Genomic DNA, 23548 nt, shown 5'->3' with positions numbered 1-23548 from the left:
CTGCAGATCTGCTCCATGTGAGCAGGGAACTTCCATGAGTCCCAGGGAACCATGGGTCTCAAAGTGGGGGTCTGCAGGCAGTGGCTGGGGCACCACGCTGGAGCAGGAGAGTGCCCAGCCAAGAGAGAACTGGGGGCTCAGCAAGAAGACTTTCATGTGCTCATGGGTCACCCCCGTCTGCTGCTCCAGGGCTGTGCCCAATCCCCGTGTTTACCCAGGCCAGGATCACCCAGGGCACCTTCACAACTCTGTCTGCTTCATCCCTGCCAGGGAAACTGGAAAATGCCTCCAGAAGTCTCTAATCCAAAAGCAGGAATCGAGTCCGAAGCTTGTGATTGGGTAGCAAATGCTAACAGAGGAATTCTCTTTCAAATCAAGCTTAAGGCGCACTGGAAGATGGCTCTAACCACCACTGCTTCAGAGGCAAGTCAGCACACTGTACTCTCATCCCAGACATGGGCCGCATCTCTGCTCAGGACCCCGTACGTAAACTTTCCCACAAACCCTCTTGGCACGAAAGGAAGTGCATCAAGAAGGAACTGATGCTCTTCCCCAGCGATGTTAACAGTCTGGCTTGGGATTTCTTTCCCAGAAATGCGTAAATAACAAAATAACCTCTCATTCAGAAAAAGACACGCTCCCAGAAAACATGCTTCTAACCACACCCCAGCAGCTTGTTGCCCAGGGAAGGCCTCATGCACAGTGGATTCCAGTTAGACACTCCCTGCCCCAGTGCAGGGAGAATCGCTAAACACATGCAAGACAAACCCAAACAACACAACTTCTCTGGATGGATGAAAGTTACCAAAGGCTGACAAGGTTCAGCATGTGCAGTTCTGTTGGCACTAAGAAAGTGCAATTTGTACTAACTAAAAGAAAAAAAAAGTTTGTATAATATTGGACCTGTAACTCATGCTCTTCACTGATAAAGGAATAGCAGCTGATCAGATGTTGAAAAGACACCCTCGTGTCCTGCTGCTGAACACACTGTGTCCTGTGGCGAGAGCAGTCTGAAGGAGAGCTGGAATTTAAACCCCAGCACCTGGCAGGATGCACGGGGCAGCATGGTGTGGGGACACCCTCGTGTTCTGCGTGTGACAGCAGCCTGCAGCACCAGGTGGACAGGGCAACCAGGAGGAGCCAGAATTTAAGCCCCAGCACCTGGCACGGGGCAGCATGGTGTGAGAGTCATGTGCACCCAGAACCACCCACGAGGGCATGGGATGGGCCGGTGCCACCCAGACTCCCAGGCAACTCCAGCCGAGGAAGAGGCATCCAAATGCTCAAGAGGTACTTTCTTCTAGAACATGCCGCACTACGGCTTTTCACACAGATTTCCAGGGGCATGCTATGAAACCTGACACAGGAGCTGGCGGCTTCTGAGAAGCTGCTGGAGGGACAAGAGAAACAGCAGCTGGGCTTGCAAAGGGATAAAGACACACGGGCAGACAGTGGCCGGCCCCAGTCCCCAGGGGCTGGTCCTGCCAGATGTTACCCAGGTGAGGCTGCAGCATGAGCTAAGCTGGGCAAAGAGGTCTTACGGTGTCGCTGCCTGCTTTTAGGCGCATGGTCCATGCTCCTAGGGACACCTCCGACTGCAAGTGGCAATGAATGCTACTTCCTAGATACCCACATCAGCCACAACGCTCCTCATTTCAGACGAGATCGGGCACGTTCAGGGTGGTATGGCTGTCGATGCCTATTCTCACTTCAAAGGAGCACCCTGCCCATGCACAAGTGTGTCCCTAGACAAAGACCTCAAGCTCTTGCTGCCACAGCAAGCGGCAATCACAGGTCAGCAAGGGCAACTAACTGCAGCAGCTCCCACCTGCAGTAAGCGCAGGAATGCAGTGTTACTCCTTTCATGTTCACCCCAACACGCAGCTGCCAGCACCCCACACTTGCAAGCCTGTGTTTCCAGGGATGCCTCTGGGCTCAATGGGGCCGTCTCAAAGCCACCTGGGTTACAAGAGCCAATGCATGCTTACCTTTTCTGACACTTTGTCCTGTGCAGGTGGTTTGGCGCTCGGAGGGGGTGGGGCCCGGCGCTTCTTCATCTCCGACCTCAGGGACACCCCTGAGACATTGCCCAGAGAGAGGGACGGACCTAGCGTCATGGAATGGGAGGACATGGATGGGGAGTTGGGTGTTGTCAAGCAGTCCTGCTGGGAGAGAAAAGGAGAAAGCCCCTGAGTGTGAGATGACCACATCCGCCCAAAGGACGGGGCATGAGGGATAGCTTCTTTGTTTTCTAGACTCTGATGCCTAGAAACATGGTGGTGTGGCAGCAACAGCACCTGGGCAGCCCTGGCTCATGGCATGAGGGCCCCCCAGGCCCTGGCCAACGGCCCCCAAGCACCAAGTCCTCTAACAGGTCAGGGAGCAGGTTGGGGGACACACTGCTGCTGAGCTCTGCTCAGTAGAAAACCTGTTCACACAGAGTGCTCAGAGACCAGGCACTGGTTCCCCATGAAAACCAGAAATGTGGCCACCCCTGCCCTGCAGGCCCTGGCCTGACTGCCACATGTGAGCAACACCGGACAGCCCACACACCCTGGAGATGCAGCTGGGCTGACCCCTGGCTTGGCGACTCGGAAGCCACATGGTCTCAGCAAGTTCTGCCTTCATTCACATCCCACACAAGTGGGGGTGAACACACGTGCCTGTCCACATGTGGTGGGTGCCATGATCAACACACATGTGCTGCTGGACATGTTGACTGCACATCTGTCCGTGAACTCCACAGACATCCAGACACCACGGCCATCTCCTGGCTGTGGCGGCTCCACATTTGTGGGAAGGGACAGGTAGGTACTGGCCGAGGGCCAGGTTTACTCCAATGATCGCTTCTCACCTCAGCTAAATGGGCAGGCACCTATGAGATTTGGAACACCCAGTGTTACTTGGTCTAAGATGTGAATTCTAGTGTGTCCTTCCTGGTATTCTTTCATTTGTCTCGTACTTAAACGTGAAAGCCAAAGACTGGGGGGTGAAAACCTGAGGGCAGCAAGGGGTAGTAGAATGGTGGCGCTGGGGCTTTCCAGGGTGTGCCCCGCACAGAGTTCTGCTGGATGTGTGGGGCCTTTCCGAGCAGAGGTAACTCAGTGTGGAGTGGCCACTCAGACTGCCATCCTGTGACCAACCGGCTGCCACTGCATAGTGGCCATGCATCTGTGACATGCTAGGCCCTTGCCACCACACGTGGAGGGTTCCCCCAGGCACAGGGAGCCTGGCACGCCAGCTGCGGAGGCTGCCATGGGAGTGCCCTATCAGTCACTCCCCAGTCTTGAGTGTAGAGCTGAGCAAATGTGCGGCGCACACTCAGGTATCCAACCCTGCCCTGAGTCCATCCCCATCATGGCTGGGAGGATGAGTGGGACAGACTCAATCGCCTAGCAACGCTGGACCCAGTGGCTGGAGTACAAGAGGTGCAGCCCCTGGGGCGGAGTTTCACTGGGCAGCTGCTCATGCAAGGAGTCCCACTGGAGGAAGGAAACCCCAGCTTCCTGCTCAGAGTCACAAAGCAGGGCTAGACGGAGACCCTGGGACCATCCACATTGCTCTAGTTCCTCATTCCTGCTGTCTGCTGATGGGGCATGTACACCACACATGTGATCTCACATGACACCTCACAAGTTGCCACACATGTACATGTGCTTACGTTTCTACATGATACACCCTCACACATGTGCAGACACACATAGCATCCCACACATATGCACACACATACATGCATTCACATCACTTGCAGTTGCTGGGGAACCGTACCCTTTATCACTTGGCACGTGCCCCACACCACCCCAGTTCTAAGTGTGCCCGCACTCACCCTGACCTGACAGAGCCCCCAGGTCCCCTTGCCAAAGCCCTTGCACACACAGGCTGCCTGTCCGAGTGGCCACTCCAGGACACTTGCCCTCTGCTCTCGAATGCCAAGGGCGCTTCACAAGGCTGTGACCAGAAAACACATTTAAAACACCTGTGCCTTCCTGCTCCACGTCTGGTTCAGGTGTGTATTCTGCAACCCCTTGTCCCCTCAAACACCCTGGCATGGTGGCTGAGCGTGGCTGGGTATGGACTTGAGAGCCGCACCTCCTAATCTTACCACGGCCAGCATTGCAAGGATGTTAGAGTCGCCAGCATGGAGGAGGCCGTCTGGCGGGGGTGCCCAGCTCTACAGTGGGGAAGATGGGGTGACGGCAAGGTGCATGCACACAGCAGATGATGGAGGCTCAGTGTGTGTCCACCCAAGACACCCCAGGTTCTGACCCTGTTACCTCCCGGAGCTGGGTTTCTCTCAACCTTGCCTGTCTGTCTCAGACTCACCTGGGGTTTTACATAACAGCTCTCTCTCCCTCTTTCTCTCCCTCTTTCAACCTCAAATTATCTCTACATCATCAAAACACATCTTCCCACTTCTCCACACCCTACCAAGGCACAGACTTTGGGGTCCTGGGGCCTGGGTCCATCCCCAGTTCTGCCCCTCCAAGGCGCCCTCCACCCACAGGCTGGAACAGCCAAGAGAATGGCTCAGAGGCTGTGAGCTCCCCCTCCTTCCTTCCACATTCCAACTTTTCTTGGCCCAGGCTGCAGAGAACAACATGCAAACTAAGGGAGGAATCAGACCCAGGTGGGCATCCTCTGCGGCACCGAGAGGGCCGCATCAAACTGCAGGCAGGGCTTAGAGCCTGGAGTCAGGACAGCCTGGCCGGGCATGGGCTGGCCAGGGGACACAGTGTGGCCCATTCACTGCCCCACCTCAGTCACTGGCACACGCTGAGGCAGTGTGCCAAGTCTTCAATGCCACAAACCCATGCTGGAGCCTCCAAGTGGCTGACAGCTTTGCAGATCTCACAGTAAGACACATCCCCAAAGGAAAAGGGCTCAGAGGACAACAGTGGCCCTCGTGAACCAGAGAAGAGAAGCAGCAAGGAACAGACCCAGGAAGGCATCCTGCTGCTGCTGTGGCTAGCCGCCTCCATCCCCAAACCCTACAGGGACAATGAGGTTGTGAGGGGCCAGTGTCCAAATCTAAATCAGAGAGGCCACAGCCACGCTTTGCCTCCTTGTAGAAGATGCGACACCCCAGGCAGCTGTCAGCTGTGGGGACTGGTGGGGGACATATGCGCTTCGGAGTCCCAGTTTTAGCTCCCAGCTGATGCCCACCCTGGGAGGCCATGGGGGATGGCTCAAGAACTTGGGGTCCTGTCACCCACATGAGAGACCTGGACAGAGTTCCAGTTCCTGGTTTCCGCCTGGCTCAGGCCTGGCTTCTGTGGGCATCTAGGGGAGTGAAGTAGCAGACAGAAGATCCACCTCTCTCCTTCTCCCTGATACAGCTCTGCCTTTCAAATAAGTGGCTATTAAAAAAAAAAATGAAGAAATACCGTTGGACAATACATGATGTGGTGCAATACGAAAAAAGCCCAAGTCGATGGAAGACCAGAAGAAACAAACACCTTTGTTTTGGCACACGTGTTCTTGAGATGTTTCCTCACGTGTTTAAGGTCAGGGCTGGCCTGACGGGGGGAGGGCAGACACAGATCAAGCAGGGTTCAAGGGAACTGCAGAGTGATGGGAAGTGGTGCTGCTACAGGCATCTGGTATGACCTGCTTGCACTGAGGTAGGCAGCTGGTTCAGGGTCACGGGCTTGGAAGCCACTTCCTCACCATGTAGGTGCTCCCTCCTGTCCACCTGTGACTCACCTGTCATCTGAGAGGGGGTGGTATTGCACTGTTGTGCAACCGCTCCCCTCACAGGCCCCTACAAAGGGTCATGGGGGAGGGGCCGTCCTCTTGGTCCTGTGTTTCTGTTGCTCTGGCTCTCCGACTCTTGGCCTCCCCAGTACCTCTAAGTACTGAGTACTGAGTACCTCTTGGCCTCCCCAGTACCTCTGAGGACAGGTATCCCCTGACCATGGGCCTGTGTGTCTGCATTCCTCACCCTCTGTTTACTGCTTGGGTGGGACAGTGAAGACAGCAATGTTAAGATGCTTTGGTATTTCTAATTTGTGTACTATGGGGAGTTCCAGGAGGGGCGAGGCTTAGCATTAGTGGAATGTGGGCAGAGAAGCCAGGGAAAGGGGAGTGTCTGCAGCTTTGTAAGTGTGTCCAGGTTATTCACTGCATGTCTCTTAGGATAACTAACATTGCTGGGGAAGCTGGGACGTAGGTCTTCAGCTTAATGTATGGACTTCAGGGTAATGATCATTTGTTCTTCTAGAGGTTAAAATTGATTGGATTGCCATATGGACTTGTGATTTGTTAATTCTAGTGCGTCCTGTTATCACCAAGCTTGGTTAATAGACTCCTTGATAAACCTTAGACATGTCTGGCATGATCTCTCATACAGTACAACATGCTCACTCCACCCTCGAAACTTCCTGTATGCCATGTCCTTCACAGTTTAATCTAACTTTCTAAAACTTGAAAAACAATTTCTACAGAAGTGATCTGTAACAGCAAACGGCTCTCGGTCCCAGGCACCAGCTCAGCCCTGGGGACCTAGAAAAGGGCTCTCGGTCCCAGGCACCGGCTCAGCCCTGGACCTAGCAAAGGGCTCTCGGTCCCAGGCACCGGCTCAGCCCTGGGGACCTAGCAAAGGGCTCTCGGTCCCAGGCACCGGCTCAGCCCTGGGGACCTAGCAAAAGGCTCTCGGTCCCGGGCACCGGCTCAGCCCTGGGGACCTAGCAAAGGGCTCTCGGTCCCGGGCACCGGCTCAGCCCTGGGGACCTAGCAAAGGGCTCTCGGTCCCGGGCACCGGCTCAGCCCTGGGGACCTAGCAAAGGGCTCTCGGTCCCGGGCACCGGCTCAGCCCTGGGGACCTAGCAAAGGGCTCTCGGTCCCGGGCACCGGCTCAGCCCTGGGGACCTAGCAAAGGGCTCTCGGTCCCGGGCACCGGCTCAGCCCTGGGGACCTAGCAAAGGGCTCTCGGTCCCGGGCACCGGCTCAGCCCTGGGGACCTAGCAAAGGGCTCTCGGTCCCGGGCACCGGCTCAGCCCTGGGGACCTAGCAAAGGGCTCTCGGTCCCGGGCACCGGCTCAGCCCTGGGGACCTAGCAAAGGGCTCTCGGTCCCGGGCACCGGCTCAGCCCTGGGGACCTAGCAAAGGGCTCTCGGTCCCGGGCACCGGCTCAGCCCTGGGGACCTAGCAAAGGGCTCTCGGTCCCGGGCACCGGCTCAGCCCTGGGGACCTAGCAAAGGGCTCTCGGTCCCGGGCACCGGCTCAGCCCTGGGGACCTAGCAAAGGGCTCTCGGTCCCGGGCACCGGCTCAGCCCTGGGGACCTAGCAAAGGGCTCTCGGTCCCGGGCACCGGCTCAGCCCTGGGGACCTAGCAAAGGGCTCTCGGTCCCGGGCACCGGCTCAGCCCTGGGGACCTAGCAAAGGGCTCTCGGTCCCGGGCACCGGCTCAGCCCTGGACCTAGAAAAGGGCTCTCGGTCCCAGGCACCGGCTCAGCCCTGGACCTAGAAAAGGGCTCGCGGTCCCAGGCACTGGCTCAGCCCTGGGGACCTAGCAAAGGGCTCTCAGTCCAGGCACCGGCTCAGCCCTGGGGACCTAGCAAAGGGCTCTTGGTCCCAGGAACCGGCTCAGCCTGGGACCTCGGGGCCGGTTCTGCTTTGGGAACATCGTGAAGCAGAGGATTTGAGCTTTTCCAAACCAGAATGGTCCAGTCTCTTCTGGATCTTGGCGCTTGTGCTAACACTGCCACCCCTTGGCAGCACCAGGGAAGGCCGTGTGACTGCCAATGTGGCCAACTGCTGGCTCCAGGGCGGCGAAAGGGACCCGAGGTCCAATGTGGTTTCCTGTGACCACCTCCAGAAGCGCTGTTTCCTGGTGGGCTTCCCTGGACATCCCTGTGCTCCTGAATGCTGGATCTGATGCTGTGGTGGCCTCCCAGGGCAGGGGCGGGGGGAGGCGGGAGAGCCAGGGTCCCTCATGGAGCTCCACCAGCTTCCGCAGAGCTCTCGCTATGGCAACCACTCCAAATACGGCCAGGGGCTCGAAGAGAGCATCTTTTGTCGCCATGGCAACAGGGCACACCAGCAGCAGCTCCAGCTCATCCCTGCACAGAGGCAGTGGCTCTTTCGTGAAGGCCTCCCTCTGCAGCCTGGGTCTGCTGCAGTGCAAGCCGGCCAGCTGTGAGGGGTGGGCGAAGGCCAAACTCCAGAGGCCAGCTTGCCGGGAGCGCCTGCGGACACAGGTCACCATGGCCATGTCCCTCAGCAGACGGCTTTTAAAACACAGCGCTGTTCTCCAGGTCATCCCATGATGCCACATTTTTGGTGTAAGATAAGCAGGAGTGTGTGCATGTCGGCCAGCACAGCTCCCCACATAATGCCCCCTCCCCGATGCGGCATGGCCAATGCAGAGAAGGGGCAGTACACCGGGGCCCACTGTCCCAGTCAGCCCTGCCCCCAGCTCCCTACACTTCCCTATCACTGGGGCCTGGAAGAAGCTGCATGCTGGAGGAGCAGCTGAGAGGCAGGCAGGCCTCACCCAGGGCTGAGGGAGCGAGGAATCCTCCTGTTCCTGGTGTGCTCTCTGAGGGGCCTCTGTCCACCTGACACAGTCTGGGAGCCAGCAAGGACGCCTTGCGTGCACAGCAAGCTCCCCATGCCACTCTGTGGACAGTGGCACCTGGCGGCGAGACGCCTGCCTGGTAGCGGAAGTGGCTGCTGGTACTCACGTTCAGGCCTTGCCCTGTGGCCGGCTGCGAGGCGTCCTCATCGCTCTCTGCACCTGAAGGTCCGAGCTGCTCAGCCTGCAACAAAACACACAGGTGCCTATCACCTCCGCTGACAGCGACTTCACGAAGGGGGGACGCCCCCTCAGCAGGACCTGGCCAGGCCGGCAGCTGGGAGCGGCTCCCAGACAGCCTGAGCCCAGGAGTTCCCAGGTCGGGATGCCAGCATTCAGAGTCACATCTGGGCACTGGAGCGTGCTTTCTTCTTTCCTGAAGTAGCTTAGGGCACACACGCAGTTTGTGAACAGCCATGGGGCATAGGCCTTAGCTCAGCCAACAGGTGAGATGATTGCCTCGTCAAGATGGTGAAGTCGCCAGTCAGCCACAGACACGTGGAAAAGGAAGCACACCGCCATCTGCAGGTCAGTGCTGGAACTTCCCAGCCACACAGGTGAGCCCCTGGAGACTTGGGAGCGTGGCAGCCAAACTGGGAACTGTATTAGTGCCTCAACGTGGCATGGAAGAGCTTCAGAAGGAGGGCTCTGCTCTCATGTACTTCAGCCCTGTTGGAGTTGGCGCTGTGGCACAGTGCATTAAACACCATCTGCAAGATCCAGCCCCTTGGCGGTGCACTGTGGAGCTGCAGAGGACGGCCCGAGTGTGTGGGTCCCTGCACCCACATGGGAAACCCCGATGAGGCTCCTGGCTCTTGTTTTCAGCCCAGTCCAGCCCTGGTGGAAGCAGCCATTTGGGGAGTGAGCCAAAGGATGGAAGAGCTCTTTCCCTCTCTGTGTAACTCTTTCAAATAATAGTCTTAAACAACTAACTATATACTTGAAGAGATTAAAATACACATATAGAGACACACGCCCTGTGCAATGCACTAGAGTTGTGTAACTTTTAGGTGAAGTGAGAATTCTCCATGCCCAGTGTGCTCACAGACACGTCTTCAGATGGTCAGCTAGCTCTAAAGCACGTTAGAAATCATCTGAAGATTCCTTCGCCCCAAAGTGTTTTACTGACAGACATAGAAGCTCACGCAAGTCCAACACGGCGCTGTGCAGATGACTAACAGCAGGGACTCTGCAGAGCCACCCTGGGCACCAACACTGCCAGCTCGGCGCTGCTCTCCCATGCTCTCTGGCCACTGAGATGGAGTTGGGAGAGTTACACTTGCCAGGAGGTGAGCACAGCAGATCAAGCTGCCAAACTGGGAAGGAAGAAGCAGAGAGCCAAAGGCAGCCAACAGTCAGTGGCGGTCAAGATGGGGCAGGGGCGTTCATCAGCGGTCAGTGGGGTGGCAGGGGAGGGGCACTCAACAGCAATTAGTGGGTGAGGGGGAGGGGCATTCAGAGCAACGTGAAATGAATGACTACGACACTGGCAGAAGTGTCTGAAACGTAAGCCAGCCCTACAAGACTGGCCCTGAGCGTCAGTGTGGCACCACGGCAGGCTGATCCTCCTCCCTGCAGCACCAGTATCCCATGTGGGTGCTGGTTTGTGTCCCATCCAGCTCCCTGCGTGTGGCCTGGGAAGACAGCAGAGGATGGACCAAAGCCTTGGGATCCTGTACACTCAAAGCCCTGGAAGAAGCTCCTGGCTTTGGATTAGCACAGCTCTGGCTGTTGCAGCCATATGGGGAGTTAGCCAGCACATGGGAGGCCTTTTCTCTCTCGTCATCAAATGCAACTTTCAAATAAAAATTACAAAATCTTAGAGAGAGACAGGGAAGGGTGGGCAGGTACCCCATCATTGCTGAAGACCACACCCGCCTCACGGGCCTGGTGGGTGGCAGGCAGGAATCGAGTTAGGAACCTGTGGCCTGGGACATCTGCCTGCTGCGTCATCTCTACAGCTCTGCCACTCCTTCCTGCCCCAGGCAGCCATGTTCCCAGGGTGCACCTGTGCCTCCCCTGGGGCAGGAAGGGGGGAGCCATGGAGCTCCTGGGAAAGTTCTGGTGTTCCAGACCCTGCCCCAAGCCCACCCCAACCTGTGCGGTCCGACGCCAGCTCTGCCTCCCACCTCGGCTCTCCACTCACTCCCAGGCTGGCTCCTCGAGGCACCGCCCACAGTCCTACACCCCCGCGCTCTCCTTCACCCCAGTCCTCATCTCCAGGGGGCCAGAACTCCAGGTGAAAAACCCTGGAAGCACATTGCACATGGTGGCGGAGCTGGCAGCATGTAGTGCTGGTCGTGTCCCTCACACTCCTCAGCGACAACAAGAAGCCTTCACGGACAGCCCACAGTCAGATTCCAAAGCTAACCAAGCAGTCTCTGGTCCTCTGCCCAGAAGGGTGAGGAGGCTGGGAGGCGCTTAGAGGCCACCTGGGGAGAGGCGAGTTCTTGCATCCATTTGCAAGCACACAGGATCGGAGCCAGACCCAAGACAAGCAGTGATGCCTTCAACAGAAGGGGAAGGGACCTGAGCTCGCTCCAGTCTCTCAGAGCCCTGCCCAGCCACACTGGAGCCCCCAGCAAGAGCCAGGGGGAAATGAGCCACCAGCCTCAGGCCCAGCGCAGGGACCACCGCGGCCTGGTCAGGAGCCTCGTGGCTGCAGCCATGCTCACACCAGCTGGCGGCCCTGAGCCTGGCACGCAAGGGATGCTTCTGCCATCTTTGGAATAGGAAAAATTCCAGACGATAATAAAACAAGCCAGTAATGAGCACTGCCTTCTCTTGGAGGTCAGAGACACGGAGGGTTGAGATTCCATGCCCGATGATTCATTTCTACTTGTCGTACTACACCTTTACATACCTGCCTGATATTGCATCCAAACTATGCATCTGAGGAATTATTTCATAAAGATCAGTCAGACACACACAACACAGATCCTGCCCAGATCCTACTGTGGAACAAAACTTCTCAGAAGCACTGGGGACGGGCCAGTGCCCAGGCCCTTGGGCTGGCTGCTCCAGACAGCCATGGCTGCCGACTCTGGCTGCTGGGCACTGAGGTGGCTTCGCATGGCCAAGTGCAAACCAGGGTCAGGCCTCCCTTGCCCCAGGGGACACCTCTCCAGACCCCAGTGGGTGTCCAGAATGGCGGACGGTACCAGCCAACCCCTGTACACTCTACCTGTTTCTTATACACTAACATTATGTTGGAATGACAAGTCAGACGACGCTGGTGGTGCAGGCGTGATGTGCACGCGGCCTCCATCCCCAGCTACCGCCCTGCACGGCACTCCCCATCCTGCCTGAGACCGTGCATCGGAAGCTCCAGCGGGGCTTGCTGCAGCAGTACTCCCTCCTTCCCTGGGGGCTGGGGAAGCCAGGGCCGCAATTTCTCACATTTGGAAGCAAACCAGCACAGGCCCGGGACAGACCCCTCCCAGTCACAGCCACGCACGCCAAAGCCACGCTTCACAGTGCGCGCAGTCCGTTACCTTACGACTGCTTCTTCTGTTAGCTTTGAAAAATCCCAGGATTTTCTTCTTCTCTTTATCAGTCTCTTCATTGCCAAGTGAGGATTTTCTGAAAGTCCCTGGAACAACAACAACAAAAAGAGTACAAAGTTCTTTTTCTGCCCTTGAAACAATTCCAGACTTTACTCGGGAACTATGGTGGAGTGAGCAACCTCCTCGTAACCCTTCCACGGCTCTGAGAAAAGAGAATCTCTGGTTACTGCTTCCAGAGCTCCCTGCATCAGCCAAGGCCGTCAGAACCAGGACATACTCCAACAATCACTTCACCCCACCCAGCCCAATAAGCTCTTCCATCCCGTGGTGCGATCACACACAACTTACTGACAAGAAAGTTCCTGTCAGCTCTGGACCTAGGCCATCAGCGTCGCAACAGCCTGGGCTGGCCACAGGATGGGCCAGGCGCCACGTGTGGTGCTGAACCAGGGGAGGTTCAGGAACAGCTTGCCCAGGTCCACAGATTTGCTGCCCAAGTCCAGCACAGCTGGGGCCACCCACGGGTTCCTGAGATAGCCCATGTGGTCTGAGCTCACTCCCACTGGGGGCAACTGTTTCTTTTCGCCCCCAGGGCTCTCAGTCCTCAATCTCCCATCTTGGTGTTCTTGTCATCGGGATCTAACGGGGAGGCCAGGCCCTCTCCATGAACAATGGGCAGCCACGGGCCTGCAGGGAGAGCAGCCCACCGGCCCAGCTGGCTTCAGCATCTGCTGGCACGCCTACTCGGAGTCAGGGTGTGCACAGGTCAGAGCGTGGGCACTGCAGCCGGGATGGTATCACTACCTGCCAGCCCCCTGGTCACAACAAAACAAACTCGCAGGTCCTCATACTGTCCTGAAAGGCACACAGGCCCACACTGCCGGCAAACACATGCAAGGGGTCTCACAGCACACGGCATCCAGACGAGCAGACGGCTCAGCACGGTGAGAGTGGGAGACATGCACTCACATACATGTCCTGCTGGCCCATTTGGTCACAGGTCCACATCAGGGAGAACCCGAACCTCGGACATCAACATGGCGCTGAGTGGTGCATGGCTGGGTGCAGGTACGAGTGCACCCCATGGAGGGGCCTGCTTCCTGCACAGAGGCTGTGTCCCAGCAGGCCCAAGGGCACTGACAATGCCATAGCAAATGCCAGGCTGCCATCTCTCCCTCCCTGGGCTGAGGACTGCTCCATGACCACACAGCCCACCTCACCCCAGCAAGGGTGCACGGGTGACCCTGGCTCCAGAAATGACTGTGTCTGCCCATGGCTGTGTGAAGGTGGCAGAGCCCAGGCTCACTGCTGATTTCAGAAGTGGCTCCTCAACGGGGCTCATCTGTGGCTTCAACGTGCCCCTTGGGCATGGCATATCCCACAGGAGGCTTGGTTAGATACAAGGTGGGAATGCCATCCTGGTATCAGGCGCCAACTGTGCCATCAGAGCAGACTGCAGGGTGGGCTGAGTGCCCACGCATGGCCACGCCAGTGTAACCTGGTCCGAGTCTGCCCATCTGAATGGCCTGCTTGGCACCATCACGGGGCACATTAGTAGTGGGCAAGAGGCCTCCGGGGGTTCCCGACACCCACTCCTCACTCACAGTCCCAGATTCGGGACCAGCACTGCTGGACGTTTCCCTCTTTAAATACTATCTGTGTTGTGAACGCTTACAAGACAAAAATCTTTCTTCAAAATCAAAGACACATCATGCATTATGTAATCCATCTTTCACTGCATGTGTGCATGCTAAACCTGTTTCCGCTCTACCTGTGTGTGTGCACAGGAACACAGATGTGTGTAAGACTCTTACGCTTATGTGCGTATTTCTACATATCCTTCCTGACACAGATCTCTGTCTATGGAGAAAACTCTCACCGACAGGATCTGAACAGAAGCACCAGTCACTGGCATGCTAACTAGGAAAGCTTCAACCTCACACTCCAATTCCGCCACATGCAGGAGGAACCCCAAGGGCAAGTTAGCACGGGTCACAGAGGCATGGCCACTTTCCGCACTCGCCACTCCGCCAGCCCCAGTGACATCCAGGCTTTCCGCTGTGGCATCCCTCAGGGCTTCCACACTCAAGCTGCACAGCTGACTCTCACAGGTGCGGACACACAGCACACTGCAGCAGCACCTCAGGTCAGCTCTACAGCGCCCCCAGGCTGCCTGCAGGCCCCCACGCAGCATCCCGCCCTTCACGGTACCTCCACGGCTCAGGCACGGCTCAGACTGCGTTTTGGTCAGAAGAACTGGAAGAGGTAGGGAAGCAGGAGGTGAACACCCAGCTCCAGACCCACAGCAGCCCAGCCTAGGCCGCAGGTGTGATGGCCATGAGGCCAGGCATGAGCTGGCCACAGGTGTGGTAGCTGCGTGCAGTGTGGGTCTCAGACCTGACCTCCCGGGGTTCCGGCCGGGCTGTGCAGGCCATGAGTTCAGGTGTGAGCCAGCCAAAGCCTGGAGCTGGGCCTTCCCAGGGAGGCCTGGGGAGGGTGACGTCTCCCCAGGGTCACCCAGGGTCACCCAGGCAGACGGCTGCTGAGGTTGCCTGCAGGTGAGGGGCCCCAGGGACAACTTCCAGAAGTTTCTTTCACCTTTCCAAAGGCTGGGGTGGGCAGCATGACCCCGCGGGGCCTTTGGCAGGGATGGGGATCAAGTGTGCCCAGCTGAAGGACAGGGCCCCTCACAGGAGGTCTGGGAGGTGTGGGGAGAGGACTCAGAGGCTGGAGAGTGGCTGACATCTGACAGCTGAGCTGGCTGCCTCTGTGCCAGGAGGCCAGGGGCCTGCCTGGTCAGTCTGCAGCAGCGGGCAGGTCTCATGTGACCTCTCCCACGCAGCAGGTCTGACAGCTGTCTTCTGAAACAGCACTTGCTGCACATAGCAGAAACGCCTTCTTCTTTGGACTGGAGTGTGGGCTTGCTTTGGCTTAGTGGCTTGCAGCTCTGCTTCCACAGTGGCACCGAAAGCAGAATCAGACAGGGCTGGCAGGGCCAGGCAGAGGTACTGAGCAGCTGGGGCAGAGCTGTGGACGCTGGGAGAGTGTCCATCTGCACTGTGTGTGCAGTACTGGCCCTGGTCGGTGCAGGGTTTGTCTTGGCCGTGTGCTGGCCACTGAAGGAGCACAGTCCACTGGCTTCCATTCCACTGGGACACAACCCTTTCGTCAAAGTCAGGTTATGCTGGGGCCTAGGAACGTGGGGGCTGTCCTCTGAAAATGGACATGGCACCATCCCGATCCTATCTGTCTGGTCAGTGAACATGAAATGTGTGATAATGTGAGGTATGTATGTGATGTGTGACAGGTGTGATGTGTGTGGTGTGTGTGTGTGTGGTGTGTGAGGTGTGTGTGTGTGAGGTCTGTGAGGTGTATGGTCTGTGATGTGTGTGTGTGTGAGGTGTGTGGTCTGTGATATGTGTATGGTGTGTGTGATGTGTATGGTCTGTGGTGTGTGTATGGTCTGTGTGTGTGTGCGGTGTGTGAGGTGTGTGTGTGGTCTGTGTGAGGTGTGTGTGTGTGGTCTGTGGTGTGTGTGATATGTGTGTGGTCTGAGGTGTGTATGTGCTGTATGAGGTGGACGGTGCACGTGTAATGTCCATTATGTGATGTGCTGGCCCGTGTCGGGCAGCAGGGGCAGCGCTCACCTCCTCTGTTGTCCCAGGCGTACAGCTCCTTCAGTCCCAGCTCGTGCAGTGACTTGGACAGCTCCAGCTCCTCCCCGTTGATGTCGTCCCTGAGCAGAACCACGTGGTCTGGGCTAACGTTACACTTTGCACAAATGATGGGCAGAATGTTCTGGAGTGGGACCTCAGGGCTCACGCGCACAACAGCTTTTTGTGTCCGCAGGTAGTTCACCACGAGGCGCATAGATTTCTGTGAGAACAGAGCAGATGGGGTGGCTGTGTGAGCTACCATGGCTGTCCCACGCAGCAGGAGGCAGCTTAGCCTACTGCACTGTGACACCCACCTGCAGACTGCGATTTCAAAAAGCAGAGAAATTCAGTTGACCTTTCAGGAGTGCCAAAGGACTGAGCAGCGTGACTTTCAGCTGGGGCTAACTGATCCAGACTACATCCTTACATGAACTGATTTTCAGGAATTGATTTTCACTAAAATTCCCAGCTCAGAAGAAAGCTGTGGATGTGATGAGGAACTCCCCAAACACAGTGAGCAAATACCCATGTCCCAACTTCTCATGGGGAAAATGCCCTACATTTCCGCTCTCTGGGAAGCTGTGCAAATCTTCCACAGACCCTGACTACTTGTGGAAGCATGGAGATCCCCACAGGTGCACCACACCACAGGACTGGCCATGTTGCAGGCATGCAGCGGCTACCTGTGGCCAGCAGCTGCCACTCCGGAAGTCACAGCGCCAGGCCATGCCTGTCTGAACAGACTCCTGACGGTCAGCAATGTGCAACGGAGCAATGCCAATGCCACAACACAGCCCAGCGTTCCGCAAACTCTGATTCTTTGGCAAAACCCAGGTTAGGGCCCAACTCCATCCAGCCTGGGGAACAGGTCTCAGCCACGCAGCGTGCCTGGGCCCTCAACGTCCCCGTCCTCCCGCCACGCCCCGCAGGCCCGGTGCAGCCACTGACCTCGGGCACCTTGGGAGGCACAGGTTTCACTTTCTCCTCTGGGACCTTCTCCTTCAGAAGCACTGTGTGTACGTTCAGAGTCCCAAGCAAGGTGTTGGGCTTGAAGCTCAGCGCCTGCTGCGTCTCTGCAGACCGGGCCTCCAGGGCGTGGTGAGACGGGTTCAGGTGGTTCTGAAGGCACAACTCAACCAGAAGGTCCATCATGGCCTGGCTGCAAGCGGAAACAAGTGATGATAACGATGATGGTTTCCCACCCAGGGACGCCGGGGCGGAGCAATCATGCATGCAGATGACAGAAGACTGCCACGGTGCCTTAACGGCTCACGTGTGACCGTACAGAAAGACACTGCCACGGTGCCTTAACGGCTCACGCGTGACCCTACAGAAGCACACTGCCACGGTGCCTTAACGGCTCACGCGTGACCCTACAGAAGCACACTGCCACGGTGCCTTAACGGCTCACGCGTGACCCTACAGAAGCACACTGCCACGGTGCCTTAACGGCTCACGCGTGACCCTCAGAAGCACACTGCCACCTTTAATTCCAGCATCACCATGAGAAGAGCAAGCAGGTGACAACTGGGAGAACGGCTACACATCTGGTTCAATGTGCGGGTCCACAGTGTGAGGTCTCAGGCTTAACACGCCACCGCTGACGATCAGGCTTAACACGCCATGACTGACGGGTACAAGATGCTCACGCTCAGCTATTCCCACACACACTGTTCTCATGAAGGCTGGGTTCTAGGCTGTGGTGCACCACAGCACCCCCAGGCACATACTCAGAATCAGGGGACCGGAAATCCTCAACAGAGAGACACATACAAAGATAACTCCAGGGCCAAGTAGATTCTATGGAAATTTCTACCAGATATCAGTGAAGTCAATATGACCTGAAACAACAGTGGGACAAAAACTCCAGGCAACACACGATCGGGTCACTGTCCCCAAGGAATAGTGCTTAACTTGTCAACCAATGGCTGGAGCAGAGCTAACCGCACATTACAATACTCTGCACCAGGAGCACGTGGGCTCCACTGCTGGGTGCAAGGGTGGCTCAACAAGGGCCAGGCCCTCAACGGAGCTCACCATCACACAAAGGGGCCTGGAAAACCACACAGGCAGGCTGGCGATGCTGCCACTCCAGTGAATTAGTGGGCGCTGAAGACAGTCCAATCAGCACATGGACCCCGTGCCCAGGTAATACACAGCAGCGGACCCTCTGGGGATCCACTTCCCCAGACCTCAGAATTTGTGCAAACGCTGTTTACAGCCTCTGCACCGACTAAGCCTCTTACAGGCCTCACAAATGCCAGCAGTTCAGAACCCAGTTCCATCAGTGGACAGACAAGCACATTCACATCCGTGATCCTGACAGGCCAACAGGCAGGCACCCTCGGTGGGAGCCAGCGGGTGATGTGCTCACAGCAGCTACTCCGTGAGTCACGCCACACAGGGCCAACCTCACCAGGAGAACGGAGCATTAAGAGCATTAAGCAGACATCCAGTGGCTTTTCTGAGCTTCTCCTGGATTGGGCTTGAGGACACAAATGAGGTGGACACATCTCCACAGGCAAGGCAGGTGGCTGGCAGAAGGTGTACCAGGGAAATGGCTGTGCATTCCGGGAGCTGACAGTTTTCCTAGTATTCATGGGACCATCAAAGGTTCTGTGGTCCCAGCATCCTCTGCACCGCTAAGAGGGGTGGCTCAAATGAAGACACAAGTTAACCAGACCCAACTGCAGGCAGCTTCTGGGAGAGCAACCTCCTCCCAAGGGCTAGCATGTGGTCCCTCCTCCAGCCCTGGGGAGAGGGACCCAATGCGGGGACAAGCTGTGGCTGTGACTGCTCAGAGCTGCCTCCATCAGTGCCTTCCTGACAGCCTGGGGCTGGGGGGCCACCAGGAACTCCTCCCCTTGTGCCTGGGAATGGGCAAGCCCAATGTGTGTGTGTGGTGGGGTCTGCCTGCACCCCCAGATATTCTACAGGGACCAGGAGCTGCAGAGCCCTGAGCTAAGGAGCCAACCGCTGCATAAGCACAGTGGTGACTGAGAACCAGGGCAGGTGTCCCCAGCTCTGTAAAGGTTGAGTCTGCCTTCCCTGCCCAGCCCCAGGGCACTCAGCACAGAACACACAGCCTCACACCACTTCGGTCAGCTCTCCTCCTGCCCCGACAGCATGATGGGAGCAGTGAGGTCCTTTAGCCACAGGGTGGCAGCCTCCGGCACTGCTCTTAGGACCTGCCTCAGCCCCCACATGTATTTTCTTAAAAATATATATGTACACACACAACCAGAAATGTTGGACCCACATGTGAGAATGGTGAATAAACTAGACTGAACTGATAATGCTCCATCCACATCCTAGAATCATTCTAAAACCTGTAATCATCCAACACATTTTGAACTCATGAAGTTTCATGGGAACATGTGCTTAGGAACACGCGATCTAGGAACCTGGTGTCCGGTGCACAGCCCCAGGACACTGAGGCTCTGGGCCTGGACCCCTCGGCTGCTGTGACACTCCCCTCCTCCTCCATGGCACAGCAGGCCCCACTCTGGGCAGGTGGCCCAGGAAATGCCTCGGCCTCCCCTCACGCAACCGAGGATGTCGCGTCTGCCAAGGAGACTGTGCCAGCTCCAGGTGGACCCTGAGGCCAAGCCAACAGCCCTTGTGTCCCCCATGCCTTCTGCCTGTGTCCTTCTGCCCACTGGATGGGCATCTGGAGTACCCCTCCTTTGTTAGCCGGCCACTTCAGGAAACAGCTGAGAGGCCTGTAGGGCTTCAGGCGCCATCTAAGTGCCATGCCATGAAATCAGCATCCTGCACACACCGGTGACGCAGGCTGCTTTCCAGGAACAGCCCTCACGTGTGGATCTGTCATCCTTCCCATCCCGATGAGGCCATGGACACTCACGCCTGCCTCAGGATCCCTCACACACCTCTGTGTGCTGCCAAGGCCCCCGATGTCATCTTTCTGTCACCTCCAAGCCCAGAGCAGGCTGCTTTTCCAGGGCCAGCCCTCGTGTGTGGAGTCTGTCATCTGCTCGTCTCAGGTTCCCACACACACCTACCTCTGCATGCTGCCAAAGTCCCCGGATGTCGTTTTTCTGATGCTTCTCCTCCGGGTGTGCTATTCTGTCACAACAGTCACAACAGCCAGCAATAGAGACAGCAGACTGACACAGCCACAGAACCGTGAGACTCACTGACACCAGCGTTAACCTGAAATTGCACTGGTGCGGGTGCATCACAGCATGGCAGGTGGTTCTGCTGCCACTCGAGCTGTGCCCTGTGAGGGTGCAGCAGCTGCTGACACATGGTCACAGTTGGGCACAGCAGCCAGTCAAGAGGGTGTACATGGTGCTGAGGGCTTGGAACGGTCCCTCACATTGGAAATCAAGGCAATATGTTTCAGTCCTCGACATCAGGGCCTGCCCCTGCTTGCCAGCTGCTCAGGGGGCACCTGCACGGTCCCTCAGGAGGCTGTCCTCCTGGCTGTGGGACTGCAGAGCTAAGGATGCTGTGACAATCCCGGCTGCTGCTCCAGTCCCAGGGGCCATGACTTTCCTGGAAGTGGACTGGGTTTTCCATCTCAAGCCTACCCTTTGCAGTAGGGAACCACAGTGTCCCAGCTCCCTTATGGACTGAGAGCTCATTCCAGGTGACATGGGGTGGGCATCCCAGGCTGTCCCCCGGTGACAGAGGGAGGCAAGTCCTGCACTGCTCCCAGAGCCAGCACAGGACAATCATGTCGCAGCTTCCTTCCCATTCTGCAGTCCTTGGTGGGTCTGGGTGGGACCCTTACCTGCTGCCGACCACGCTCTGCTTCTCCAGCCCACTGGGCAGAACCACAGTGAGGTTCAACGGCCCATCCCTCATGGGGGCCAGGTTTGACTGCAGGCTGAGGTCAGAGCTTCCCAGAGGCCTCTGTTTGTCCAGGGTGTTCAGGAGGGCCGGATTCCCCGGGGGTGGGGGAGCCCGGGCCTTCATCTTCTTCCTGCAAAAGAGGGAGGCACTGAGTGACAGTTTCCCCACTTTGCACAAACCCTCCTTGTCAGAAACACCACGTGGCAGCAGCTCCAATGCATTCTGGTCATTTAGAAATGTATTTATTTGGAGAGACAGAAAGCCCCACCCACCGATTCACTCCCCATTTGCCTAGAACAGCTGGGGCTAGGCTGGGGCCCGAGTCTGGAGCTGAGAACTCTACATAGGACCCGTTGTTTTGAACTTGAAGCTGAGTTTGGAACACCTTCTGCACCTGCTCAGAATCCTCTAACCCTTGAGGGGAGCTATCCTTGCCGACCGATGCCCATGGCCAGTAGCTCCATGGTTCTTGCAGAACAGCCAGCAAAGGCTAATGACCCCGCTTCACAGAGGTATCCTATTTTACACGTGGAGCACATGTATGGATGTCTACACATGTCCACATGGCCATATACATGCACACATATGTTATAAGTACATACACAAGGGTGTGTGCATACCCATACATTGCCTGTACCTCAGCAATCCCAGAAGAAATGAAATCAAAGCTATGAGTTCCTTTAAAATACTAAGGCAGATTTGAAACCCCTACGTCACCTGTTCATCGGATGCATCTTCCACACCATGGCAAAAAAAACTTCGCACCAACATAAACTCGTGCCTTAATCCCATCTTCCTACAAACTTTCTGAAGCACCTTCCTGTGCGTTAAGTACACACACACACACACGCTCACACGTCTAAATGTCTCCATGCAGCACTGTGTTAGTAAACACACAGGCTCACACACCCTTACAGACAGATATGTGCTTTCCTGTGAAGACCTGATTTCTCATGCCTTGCTGTCACCTTGTCCTCGGGGTTCCAGCAAAGGACCGACTTGACTGAATGGAGCACTCGCCACTCATGAGCACCTGTGCCAGCAAACGCTTCGGGAGGCTTTACTTGTTTAGCCCTCAGAGCGCTTCGCAACTGGGAACATGCAGTCTCAGGGGGATCTGCAGCTCCCTGCAGGGGCAGCATTGTTGCTCTTGGAGCCCACATGCTGTCAGAGCCGGCAGACAGCTGGCTTGCTGCGACCATCTCCTCCCACCCTGGCTGGACCCGCTCTGCCGGGCATCCACCAGTGGCCCTCTGAACGCTTGGCACATTCACCCCTGGCAGCACTGACAGGAGGTGTGGGGTGCAGGAGCTGTGCTTCTAGGGCTCTGCACCAGAGAAACAATGTCACAAGTCCATGTGGCAGAAGGCTCAAAGATGCCCCTTACAAGCTAATGCAGATACACAACTCATGTAACCACACAGCAGCAGGCAGGCCAGACATGCACGCAATCGAACCATCCATCAGGAAATGAACAAGCCGCACTGTGTTACACCAGCACAGGGCACACAGGCTTCCAGGGCACAGAATCAATTTCCCTCCGAAAAGTCAGTCTCAAAACATGACTTTTCACAGAATCCCATCTTCAAAATTTATTTTCATTGTATCTGAAAGGCAGAGAGACAGAGACAGGGAGAGAAACAGAGAATATCTTCCATTGGCCAGTTCATTTTCCAAATGCTAGGAACAGCCAGACTGAAGCCAGTCTGGGTCTCTCATGTGGGCAGCAGGGACCCACAGACTTATGCCATCCCCTGCTGCCTTGTAGGGCACAAGGGAGCAGAAAGTGGGATGGTGACTGGAGGAGCCAGCACACAGGCCAGGAAGCGGGATGGTGACTGGAGAGGCCAGCACACGGGCCAGGAAGCAGGATGGAGACTGGAGGGGCCAGCACACAGGCCAGGAAGCGGGATGGAGACTGGAGAGGCCAGCACACGGGCCAGGAAGCAGGATGGAGACTGGAGGAGCCAGCACACGGGCCAGGAAGCGGGATGGAGACTGGAGAGGCCAGCACACGGGCCAGGAAGCGGGATGGAGACTGGAGGGGCCAGCACTCAGGCCAGGCCCTTGGTATGGGATGCAGCAATCCCAGGCATGGCTTTACCACTGAACCAAATACCTGCCCCTAAAATTGTATTTTTGCAAGAGAATCATGTGTTGCAGCACAGCACAGCTCACAAACATTCTGGAAAGGTAAAATATGCCCCGTTGTGGCCTGCAAGCAACAGATGGTATGACAAATGCAAGCATTTGGCTGCATTTACTTCTACACACTTCTTGATTGTTCCGTAACTGTGCCACCTGTACAAGGAAAGCGATCATTTACAACAGAGATGACAGCACCAACAGGGTTCAGGTGTGGCTGCAGAGTCACTGGTGCCACGCCACGGGTCAACCCTGATCCTGAGCTAAGCCTCAGGTCACTCATGTCACATTACAAGTTCCAGAGGAACACTGTAATAGTTGTGCTCCATGCTGTATTCTTACAGACAGCAAAGGGGTCAGAGTGCCACCATCACAGTTCTTGATTGCTCATTTACTCCTCACTGGGACAGCCTGGGTGTCCTGTCCAGCACTGGGACAGCCTGGGCATTCCGTCCAGCACTGGGACAGTCTGGGTGTCCCATTCAGCACTGGGACAGCCTCAGTGTCCCATCCAGCACTGGGACAGCCTGGGCATCCCATCCAGCACTGGGACAGCCTCAGCATCCCATCCAGCACTGGGACAGCCTAGGTGTCCCATTCAACACTGGGCGTTCTGTCCATCCCTGGGACAGCTTGGGTGTTTTGTCCAGCAGGTAAGGCATATGCGCCTAGCTTTCCCTAGTTCACACAGAGCCCAGACAACATGTGCCAGGGCCTGGAACTCTAACTACACATGATTTGGTTCCTGCTAGTAAGAAGAGATGCTACCCAGCACAGCGATGGAGAAGCCAGAGCAGAGAGAAACAGCTCCCACAGTTGTGGGAAAGTGGTTGGACCTAACCTTGGGT

General features: G+C 56.7%; 1 protein-coding gene across 1 annotated transcript in view; it reads right to left on the bottom strand.

The window, feature by feature from the left end:
* The window catches only part of COBL (cordon-bleu WH2 repeat protein), a 110820-nt gene that overhangs the window by 43823 nt on the left and 43449 nt on the right, over nucleotides 1–23548 (bottom strand). Inside the window, exons 2-7 of the mRNA XM_058678157.1 lie at nucleotides 20494–20685; nucleotides 16686–16896; nucleotides 15729–15957; nucleotides 12070–12167; nucleotides 8685–8759; nucleotides 1989–2162 (exon numbers count right to left, since the gene is read on the bottom strand). Of these exons, the coding sequence (XP_058534140.1) occupies nucleotides 1989–2162; nucleotides 8685–8759; nucleotides 12070–12167; nucleotides 15729–15957; nucleotides 16686–16896; nucleotides 20494–20685 (979 nt within the window). The remainder of the gene's footprint in view (nucleotides 1–1988; nucleotides 2163–8684; nucleotides 8760–12069; nucleotides 12168–15728; nucleotides 15958–16685; nucleotides 16897–20493; nucleotides 20686–23548) is intronic.

The sequence above is a fragment of the Ochotona princeps genome, chromosome 20, assembly GCF_030435755.1.
Source record: "Ochotona princeps isolate mOchPri1 chromosome 20, mOchPri1.hap1, whole genome shotgun sequence".
Lineage (NCBI taxonomy): Eukaryota > Metazoa > Chordata > Mammalia > Lagomorpha > Ochotonidae > Ochotona > Ochotona princeps.
This window is presented reverse-complemented; position numbering and strand designations above follow the sequence as displayed.